This window comes from Branchiostoma floridae, chromosome 4, assembly GCF_000003815.2.
Source record: "Branchiostoma floridae strain S238N-H82 chromosome 4, Bfl_VNyyK, whole genome shotgun sequence".
Classification (NCBI taxonomy): domain Eukaryota; kingdom Metazoa; phylum Chordata; class Leptocardii; order Amphioxiformes; family Branchiostomatidae; genus Branchiostoma; species Branchiostoma floridae.
The window spans coordinates 28,036,654-28,047,781 of record NC_049982.1 but is presented as its reverse complement, the minus strand read 5'-3'; the positions used below and the strand labels follow the sequence as shown (position 1 = coordinate 28,047,781).

Here is an 11,128-nt window from a genome sequence, read left to right as displayed (position 1 = left end):
AAGTATCATGATTTTGATTAGCCCTTAAAGGTGGGTTTACACCTGCGTATATTTTCATGCCGCATGAGTTCCGTTTTGACATTTTTCGACATTTTGACTAATTTCTTCAATACGCGGCCGCACGCACAAGTCGCACCTCTATTGTATCTGAATCGTCTTTAGAAAGTTTCACGTACGCAGGCAAACGAAAATATACGCCCAGTTCGTCTGATAGTTTTGGACATGCACAAAACTATCATTCATACGCAGTTTGGTGCCCAAAACGTTATGGATGCGCAATACAGTGGTCCCACGTCGGTCGATTGCGCTATGAAGACGCTACATGTTTGCGCTTTACACGCAGTAATACGCGGAAATCGCGGTAATGCGAGCACATAGCGTTCTTACAGCGCAGACACAACGCACCATGAGCGACCGTATAACGAATGCACACATAGATCACGATTTAGTACCGTGCGTTCTGCGATCGCTATGCGCATACTACGCGTACTGATAGCGTGATCGACGCACACTCCAGATTTGGAATAAATACGAAGGTGCATCTGACTCCAGACAAAAAAAATCATCTCAAGATGTATATAACTTTATTGCACAACAATTGTACGAGGTACAAAGTATGGCATCTACATAACTACAGTGCTTATAGCACTGTAGTTATGTAGATGTCATACTTTGTACCTCTTAACTTTAGTTAAGGCTTATCTAACTAATACAGGAGTTGTATTATGGGATAAGTTTCTTACAATCATTGGAGGCTTTTACAATCATTTGGGGAATTTCTAATGTCTAAACCTTCTTTGATATATTTTCCTATATCTGCCATGCAGGGATTGTCACATGTCATTATGTATTTGAATTTGCACTTCAGGTCCATTTGGATAAATCCTTGTGTACAAAATGACAGCCTTCTGTATAGAGAATTGCGTATATCGGAATATTTGGGACATACAACCATAAAGTGATATTCGTCTTCTATTAGCTCTGGACAGAATGGACAAACCCTCTGGTCGATAGGGATTTTTTGGAATCTTCCGGTTTATGATGTCAGATCCAGGCCAGGACTGACGAATTTGTACCGGGGGCATGGAGAGATGGTCACAACTTGCAGGACACCATGAATGCAGGACACTGGTCCCAACAGAGCCTCCAGGGACGGGAAGATGTAGAGGAACCTGCTCAAGCACTGGGTCAATTTGTGTGACACACGTGCCATTTTGTGTAACAGATATTTGACTTAATTTGCTGATAATGGCACCTTTTTGTGTGTGTAGAACCACATGATATAAAGGTGCAATATAGAGCCATATTATAATTTGAAAGAGTGCGTAAGGTTTCATATTTGTTTAATTTACGTGTTTGATAAAGATCTTGAATACGTTTTGTGGTGTGTATGAGTGTGATTTTTATAGTAGTTGAAATACCAAGATGATAGGGGAAATCATTAAGGACAAAGTGAAAACAAACACAATCTTAACAGTGCACATAATTTCTTAAGGTAAATGATGGCCCACATTTCTATAAAAGCACAGTGTCACTGCTTTACTGCTTCGCACATGAATAAAAAAAACTCTTCACTGTTTACTTGTCAATGTTCTACTTGCACTGCCTGTAAACAAAGGCATACGTAGTACAAAGGGTTCCTCTAACAAAAATACTCTATTGGCAATGCTCGCAAACAAAAGTATATGTAACACAAACTGTTCCTCTGACACACCTGAAATGCGTTTGGAATGCAGTTAGCACCAGGTGCGTCAGGCATGCGGTCGGTAGACGTTGTGTGCGTCCGGAAAACGCCCAACATACGTACCCCATACGAATCTATTCGCAGTACGGAAAATTTTGTTGCGCATTTCAGTTGCAATCATACGCATCTCATGCGAAATGAAAACGCTGAAGTCGTAATTCAAACGCCAGATGGGCTCGACGTACAATTAAATTTATTCCAAAAAAATTCCAAATGCTGGGCGTTCGGCCGCGTATTGACAAAATTTCATGCGGAACTCACGCGCACTTGAAACTATACGCAGGTGTAAACCCACCTTTATGATCTATGCGAAGAAGTACGCTTTACATTCTTCACTGATACAGCAGCGCTCCCTGTTGTACAAATTATAAAGTGCAAGCCTCTGAATCGTGAAAGCATTGACATGGTATCGTGATTTTCATTTGCCTTTTTCCTGATTCTGGAAAAGTTGAACTGGAAATTGGAATTTTCGACTAAACAGCTCCTACTGTCTGAACTGTCTGTAGCCGCCACGCATCAACATATGATGCATGCGAACGATTGATTGATTGATTGACTAAACAGCTCCAGTGTCTTTGTCAAAGGAATGAGCAGCACACTGCTTCTGTGACGTCACGTTAAGTGACTCGGCGAGCAGTGGATCATAAGTTGCAGGAAGTATATGGCTCGAACCGTCTGTGTTAAGGGTTGAAAAGCTCTGACATAGTTGGCTTCTTAAATCCCTCAGTCAAAAAAAGCCTGGTTCTGTATCCAGGATTCTCACTTCTTCTTCAGGTGTGTCATAGTGTTCAAATGACTCTTTACGTACGACTGTTGAAAAAATTCTGAGGTTGTTAAAATCTTTGTCATGTGGAGGATTTGTTGTCAATTTAAAACTTGACCTGTTCTGTGCAACTGCTGCAGACGTACTTCCCCACTCGATACGATTTGCTGCGGTCTTGCGAGGGCTGCTCGGGAGATTCCCTACCCCTATTTTGGCCGGAATGGTTTGTTCCGCTCGGGTGGATGTTCGCACATGTGGCGGGTTCTTTAACGTGCATAGGGTATGGCTCTCCCCATACACGGGACCTCCATTTAACGTCCTATCCGAGGGACGACTCATTTTTCACTTGAGTAAAGTGAGGAAAGTCGTGTAAAGTGCCTTTCCCAAGGGCACAAGACCGGCAACACGGCAGGCGAATTCGAACCGGCGACCTCTCGGTCACGGGCCGAATACACTACCACCGTGCTACGCGGCCCCACGAAGCACAGCATATGAGTGAGAAATGCCCCAAACCCGTATAGATACTGGACCCACATGCAGGCATTACAGACGGTCCATCCCGTCCATATACGGGCTCAGAATGACAAGGGTTAAGTGATCTTATTTCTAATGAATGAAGAACTTAATTGCACATTTTTGCCCCACTGGGCGAAGTACAGGTCGCATAGTTAGTATCACATATATGTAACAATGGAAACAATCATACACATTTATATATGCAGATATGCGTCTGATCTATTCTAGGACATTCGACTTCCTCTCGCTTCTTGGTAATTGCATAAATGTAGCTAGCTGTATGGTTGGCTAGAGTTGGTTTATCAACTGCTAGTGGTGCGTACCTAAACCCCGGACTTGGAATTGGACCTAAAAATGTTTATACACCAAACTAAAAATGTTTAGGTCCAAGTCCAAAAAAAAACTAAATATCCGGACTCAAGTCCAGACTTGCAAAAAGCTACCTGTCATTTATATCCCCTTTTCTTGTTCTAAACCATCTAAAACCTTCCATAGTCAGTGAAATTTGCACTGGAAAAAGCCACAAAATACATTTTGTGTTTACTCTGACTGTATATAAGTTTTTTTTTTCACATTGCATTTCAGTTCATGCTAACATGCAATTTTATATGCACCATCCCCCCTCCCCCTCAAAAAAGAAAACTTTCTAGCGCACATAATACGCAATGATGGGTTCAGGTCCGGACTTAAAGTCCGGACCTGAACCTGAACTGCTGGACCTGAATCCGGACCTGAACCTGAATATGAGTTTAGGTACGCACCACTATCAACTGCTGTCAGGAATATAAAATGCTACATTTTCAGACAGGATCTGTGACCTGGGAATGGAGTCCGGAGTCATCTTGAACGAGCAGATCACGGCATGGTCGTACCAGGACTACTACAACCGGCCGGCCATGGCTCGCATTCACGAGTACGTACAACTATACATTTATCCACTTTACACTGCAGAATGTGTTGATAAGATCAATGCCTAAGTTTGGATGAAATAGCCGTAAAGTGGCAGAATTCGATGTGGCTTGCCGTTTCGGCTCTCCGTTGAATGAGATAAGAATGTTTCGAATAATGTTGACATGCCGCAGAATGCGGTCATACTGCAGTTAGAATAGTTAGAATACTACAACCGACCGGCCATGGCTCGCATTCACAAGTACGCACAACTACATTTATCCACTTTACACTGCAGAATGTGCTGATAAGTTCAATGCCTTTAGAAGTTTGTATGAAATAGCCGTAAAGTCCATCTCTTGTACAACCTAAGGTCTCTGGCAACCTGAAAACTAGTACAATGCACTGTTTTCAGTATGTGAAAACCTGAAATTTTGCCCAACTTTAAAGCACTGAAAGCCCATAATCATAAACAATTTTTGCTTGCAAATTACAAGTAGCAATCCCACTAGAAACCTATATCAGATTAGACTCAGAAAACGCATTCTAAATCGGGTATAACGATTAAATATATTCATTTCAAAAATTTGAAAGAAAAAAGCATCGTGTTCTTTCCTCCCTATACCAACAGGCGTGGCTGGATATCGGGGATATCTCTGGACGAGTGGGGCTTTAGGGACTGGTTCTACAGCAGCCTGCCCAACTGGATGTCCAACGTCCCGTGGGAGGAGTGGGACGGCCTGGAGTGGCTCCAGATCGACATGTGGCTGTCCACGGAGATCACCGGGATAGCCACCTGGGGCCACCGGGACAAGGACTACGCCGTCACGGCCTACACGCTCCAATACGGCGAGAACATCACGGCTTTGAAGCCGTACAAGAACGGGACCTCGGAAGACACGCCAGAACACGTAAGCTCCATGAAATTATCATATCTTGTCGCTCCATCTCCTTATCCAGGAGCTGGCTGCCTCGTTGGAATATATGTAAAGGAGGAGCTGATTTGCATAATTTATGCACAAAGACACACCAGACCACGTACGTGAGGTTGCCTACTAACCCCATGAAATATATGCAAAGGAGGAACTGATTTGCATAATCTATGGTTCTCAACACATGGCTCCGAGTTAGAAATTTGACGCTAGCCAAACTCATACTCTTGCCGTTTACCGTATAGATATTCTTTGGAAACGAGGGCTAGTACCCATTTTTACACCTGGGTGGAGTGAGAATGGTCTGTTTCGTGTCATTGACAAGGGCACGGTGTCGGGGGCACGGCGAGGGTATCGACCTTTAGGTTCCGAAGTAATCTTAGAAAAAAGGTGCTTGTCCCGGATATGATGGGGCAAGCAAATGTTTGCTTGTTAAGTTTTTGAGACAATTTGAGATTTGTTTTCTTGTATTTCAAGAAATGCTTTTCCATGTTCATCTTGTTTTGCTTCCTCATAGAAAATTTATCTTCCAGGAAGAAGAAAATTCTTGTATTTCTTGTATTTTTTCTTGCATTATAAGAAAGAAGAAGAAGATTTTGCTTGAATTTTATTCTACATTTCCTTCTGTAAGAATATTTTTCTTCATAATAAGAATTGTCCATTGGTAAAGCAAAATACGAAAACTAATCATTTTTGGCAGTGTACTAGTCACGCTACGGACGTTAGCCTAACTAATAATGTTGCCGTTTGTCGTATAGATATTCTTTGGGAACGAAGGCTGGACCACTAACATGGGTAAGGAAGACGCCGTGCGACACACACTGGACTACCCCTTCGTGACGCAGATCATCCGGATCTATCCGGTAGACTGGATCGGCAAGAACGAAACCGGAGTCCAGCACACTCCCCCTGCCATGAGGCTCGAACTGTATGGCTTTCGACTTCAGAATGGTAAGATAAATAAAATCTACGCTTTTAGGAATGCGATTTTCTATGATCGTGCCTGGCCAAAGACGTCTACTTTACTCTGCTATAGCTCTTCTGTGACTCTGCTGTACTCTGTTGTACTATACTGTACTCTGTTGTACTCTACAGTATTCTGCTGTACTCTTCTGTACTCCATTATACTCTGCTGTACTCAATTATACTCTACTCTGTTGTTCTCTACTGTAACCCAATCTGTTGTACTATACTGTACTCTGTTGTAATCTGCTGTACTCTTCTGTACCCTACAGTATTCTGTTGTACTCTTCTGTACTCTACTATACTCTGCTACTCTGTTGTTCTCCACTGCACTATATATATATATATATATATATATATATATATATATATATATATATATATATATATATACATACATATATATATATATATGATCTGTTGTACTCTGCGTATTCTGCTGTACTCAACTCTTCTTTACTGAACTGTACTCTGCTGTACTCTATTGTTCTCTTCTGTACTCTGCTGTACTCTACTGTTACAGTACTTTGCTAGTATTCAACTCTAGACTACTGCACTGTACTCTGCTGTAATCTACTGTCCTCTTCTGTACCCTGCTCTGACTACTGCTCTGCATGCTACTGCTGGATACCGCGGGGGTACCTCTCGGTATTCTCATGGGTAGGTCACGACGTCTATTCGTCGTCGGGTCCCTGGCTGATTTTAAGTCGGGACCACGCCACGTATAGACCCCAACGGGGATACGTAGTGGTTACGCTCGGAAGTGCGAACAAAATAGCCCGGGAACTTTTTATCAAGGCAGCGCCTTTTTTCCAGTTGTGACCTTGACTTAAAAGGGCGTGGCCTAGCCTCCATAACAGGTTCCCTAGGTCCTTTCTTTGGCTCACAATAAACTTTTTTCTGGCCATTTCTTTTTTGTACTGGGTCGCTGATTGCTGGCCTTTTCTGACTGCTGGCCCTGCAGGCAATACTTCTCTGCAACACATATACCCTGCTACAGATACAGCAAACAACTAACTTACTGACCAATGCGCCACTACATACAATGTGAACAACAATAATTCCTCTCATGAAGTATTGATTCTTTTTTCAAATTATTTTACAGACGTGCCGGACTTGGATGCGTACGATCCCTACAAGGCAGTACTCAAGTCTGACAAACTCAGTGAGTGCGTCTAAATTCTAACCCTTAGTTGTAATTCAGACCCTTTTTTTCTTGGAAGGTGATAGATAGAATGTAGTACTTGGACAAGATGCATGTTCTTTAGTATTGTTCTACTTATCGGCTCTCATGGAACAGCAATAATGATGGATGTGGAGCTTTCGTTAGGGGAGTCTTAAGTCACTGACGAAAGATAGTGGATGCCACATGAAACGTCTGACCGCTTTCCAGATCTATGTGATTGCATGTGTATCATCGCCAGATAGATAGCTGTTTTAAGCAATCAAACAATTCCAAGGGCCCTGATTAGGGGTCTCTCTATCTGCAGACTACCCGTAAAAATTCTTGCAAATAAATTTGATGGGACTAGACATGGTAGCCTAGCACTTGTGTGGCTTGAAGTTTGATTTCTTGAGATGACAAATTTGTTACATGGGATTACATGTATCACTGGGTAAAATTGTAACTCTGTACTATAATGGATATAGGAGAATTCTCTTACACAACCAGCAGGTTTTTACATTGCTTACGTTTCGATGTCACAGAGCTTCTAACTGGAGGTTTGCTTCTCAACGCTTTATGTAGCCGACGTAGTTGGCTACATATAGCAGAGCTCCAGTTTAGAAGCTCTGATGAAGGTGTCGAGAGACATCGAGACACGTAAGCTATGTAAGTACCTGTTGGTGGTGTAAAAAGAATTGTCCAATATCCTATATTCTACCAACCTCCATCAGGACCTGGCCCCCCGTGCCCAAGGACCCACTTCACCTGTAGCGACTTGTCCTGCGTACTGGACGTGTTCAAGTGTGATGGACGAAACGACTGTCCTGATGGGGAGGATGAGGAAGAATGCCGTATGTATCAAACGTTTTTTGTCAACCTTTATTGCCCCAATTGTGTTACATACATACATTACATAGACTATTAACCAGAGGTCTGGACCAGGCTAGTACATTTTTCACACCAGAAATTTAAAGCCCTGTCTAAAGCTTTTTCTAAGTTCTCAAAATCGATACCAGAGCCCGTCACAGTGTCCGTAAAAGTCAAACTTCTGCAATGTACCCGGCCACTTGGTTTCCAAAGGAGAACGGACGAAACTATTTCCTGCTTGACTTGACAGCAATGCCCCAAAAATTGTACCCCTCGGTGAGTCAGCTTCTGAAATAGCTGTGGAAGACTTCCATAATTGTGTAGCATATTGAGTGCTAGAAATATATTTTGTACGAATCTGTAATTTTAATTGTATATGTACTGTCTAATCTGTTTTGAAGTTGGCAAGTACCGGAGTGTATATCCAAAGGACAAGGGCGAAGTTAAGAATATAAATTTATACAGGGTTAGTATAGTAGCTGGACTATATACTCCAGTGTGTATATATGTATGTGTGTGCGTGCGTGAATATGTGTGTGTACATACGTTTGTGTGTGCGTTTTCTTCAACATGCTAATAACACACGTGTTTTTTCTTCTTGTTTTGACATTTGTAGCTTCAACGGGGTGTGCTCCGTTCAGTTTCGAGTGTGGTTCTCGTGGAAAGACGGAATGTGTCTCCCTATCCTTTTTCTGTGACTTTAACTTACAGTGTAGCAACCGTAGGGACGAACTTCACTGTGGTAAGTTGGACCTTTTAAAGTTCAAACTAATTACGACCAATTTTGTGTACTGACAACAATGGCAAAGTTGTTGCAAGAATCAAAACCTCTGTGACATTTCTCTCGTTACTGTTGCTTGTTGTAATGTAATGTGAAGAAGACAGTATTTGCGTTTGGGACCGCAGTTTTAGCAGCGACACCTAGTTGCAGTTCAATGTATACCATGAGGAATGTGACAGGCGGTCAGCGAAACCGTTGCCTGAATTAAAAACATTTGTTACTTAACGTTTCTGCTTGCTTGAATGCAATGAGCGCTTAACCTAACATTATTAGGTAATCATCCTTCTGTAAACTTTGGTAAGTAACAGATATCAACTAAAGCCCCACATTCATTAGTTCGATTTCAGTATCGAACTAGATATTTGCCTTACTGTCGTTTGCAATTATAACAATTATTGTTATATTTTTTTCCAAATAATATATGACACCAGTTAAGTTAGTTAAGATCCATCTCACACCTTCCGGTGTATACTCTGTACAATCATAATGTACATTGCATATGTATTTAATTGTATTTCAGTACATTGCCCATCTTCGAAGTAAGCCTTCAGTTGGTGCTTGTATCTTGGTACTCCTTAGCACTGAGTGCTATATGCAGAGAAGCACTGGGTACCATTTTTCAAGTCTTTGGTTTGCCCAGGTTAGGGTATGGGAACATTCTTCGAACATTCTGAGCGCAAGGCAAACACTCTTGGACATCGCACCGGTAAAATCATGTTTTACTTCAGAATCTGCAAATTCTGTTTCCTATAGTCTACCCACCATGTGAAGACAACGAGATGAGGTGCGGTTCTGAACAGTGCGTGCTGAAGTCTCAGGTCTGTGACGGCATTTACCAGTGTTCGGACGGTTCGGATGAATTTCGTTGTGGTAAGGTTTCGTTTTCTTAACCCTCGAATACCAAGCCCGTGGCCTGCATACACGTCAAGAAATAACCCTGGCCCAATGAATCTGACTCGTTAGCGATGGTTAAACCGTCAACCAATTAGTTAAACTAGCCAATCACGGTGACTCTTGACTGAATACTTGAATTTGATTGGTTAATGGCTGTCCAGCGCTAAGGCAGAGCAAGGGACGGATCGCAGGTCAACTTTCTACTAAGGATATCTATTTCTAATAAATCGTTCCATAGCGCAAAATAAGCTTTTGTAGGGATGAGGGACGATGTTAACTTCCAACAACCTTTGACCAATTGCTGACGTCACACATACATAAAGTCACGCGTCAATATTGACTGAGTGCGAGCTTAAGGAGATTGAATGATTCGAGTGACCCATTCGAGGTGGTGAACAGTTAAATAATATATTCCGTTTAATTTTGTTTCCTTTTGTTTACCTCGATAGATTTCTGCCCAGAGGGTTTCCAGTGTTTTGACGGCTCGTGCCTGAATATTGAGCGATACTGCGACGGCCAGATAGACTGCATGGGCTACATCGGTGAAGACGAACCATTCGACTGTGGTACGTTTGTTTGTTTAAGAAAAACCTTGATAATTGTCCACGCTCTTGCTGTTGTTGCTTGACAAAGTTCATGCAAATGCGACAATACTTTACATCTGGGACCGCCTTTTCAAGACTGTAACAGCGACACCTAGCTGCGATGCGAAGTATAACCATTAGTCATTATTGCCCTGAGAAAGGTGACAGACGGTCACCAAAACCTATTTTGAATATGCTCTTATATATAGCAAAGAACCCTTTTATAGTCTTTTCTATTTTGATTCTGAATCCATAAAGTGATTTATATTAAGCGCTATTGCCTCAATAAAACCAGAGGTGTTGTAAACACTCGGTGTGTTTGTTTGTAGCCATTTGTGTCGGCAATTCTGCAGTTGGCATTTGAATGCTAGGCACGTCGGGGACACTAACATGAAGTTAGCTCAAAGGTGATAGAAAGGTCCAAAAATGGTGACAGGAAATGAAATTGACTCATAAGTCTTTCCAAGCCGTTCAGCCTTTAATTCAATGTGCATTTAGACAACGTTAACCTAGGGATTAATTTTTATTGACAATGAACCTAAGCAAGAAAAGCCTTCATAAGTATACCAAGAAATTAACAACAACTTCTTTTTAGTATATTTTACTTTGTCCCATATAGATTACAAGAGCCCAACTTTCACCTGCCCGATGAAAGGACAGATCCGTTGCAAGAACGGGGTGTGTTCGAGCCCGAACAGCACGTGTATCTACGAGCAGGACAACGAGGGCGTCATGATGGGGTGCCGGGATCTTACCCATCTCAGGCCATGCTGTGAGTAACATGTGGACGTGTTTTTTTGGCTACGCTCCCAGGAAGTGAGCATGATAGTGTGCATATTGTTCCAAGTTGCATCTGCGCGAATTTAGCGATTTTATGTGCAACCAGGACAACGAGGGGGGTCATGATAGGGTGTTGGGATCTTACCCATCTTAGGCCATGCTGTGAGTAACATGTAGACGTGTTTTTTTTGGCTAAGCTCCCAGGAAGTGAGCATGATAGTATAGCATGGTACAGATTGTTCCAAGTTGTG

At 42.2% G+C, this 11,128-nt stretch overlaps 2 protein-coding genes across 2 annotated transcripts in view; both read left to right on the top strand.

The window, feature by feature from the left end:
- LOC118413723 overlaps positions 1–9,264 on the top strand; it is a 12,478-nt gene extending 3,214 nt beyond the window's left edge. Inside the window, exons 2-8 of the mRNA XM_035817251.1 lie at positions 3,828–3,936; positions 4,543–4,822; positions 5,602–5,794; positions 6,912–6,971; positions 7,703–7,822; positions 8,455–8,580; positions 9,260–9,264. Of these exons, the coding sequence (XP_035673144.1) occupies positions 3,828–3,936; positions 4,543–4,822; positions 5,602–5,794; positions 6,912–6,971; positions 7,703–7,822; positions 8,455–8,580; positions 9,260–9,264 (893 nt within the window). The remainder of the gene's footprint in view (positions 1–3,827; positions 3,937–4,542; positions 4,823–5,601; positions 5,795–6,911; positions 6,972–7,702; positions 7,823–8,454; positions 8,581–9,259) is intronic.
- Positions 7,706–11,128, top strand: part of LOC118414559 (G-protein coupled receptor GRL101-like) — a 13,777-nt gene continuing 10,354 nt past the window's right edge. The window contains exons 1-5 of the mRNA XM_035818671.1: positions 7,706–7,822; positions 8,455–8,580; positions 9,373–9,489; positions 9,963–10,079; positions 10,717–10,869. Of these exons, the coding sequence (XP_035674564.1) occupies positions 9,399–9,489; positions 9,963–10,079; positions 10,717–10,869 (361 nt within the window). The 5' untranslated portion in view covers positions 7,706–7,822; positions 8,455–8,580; positions 9,373–9,398. The remainder of the gene's footprint in view (positions 7,823–8,454; positions 8,581–9,372; positions 9,490–9,962; positions 10,080–10,716; positions 10,870–11,128) is intronic.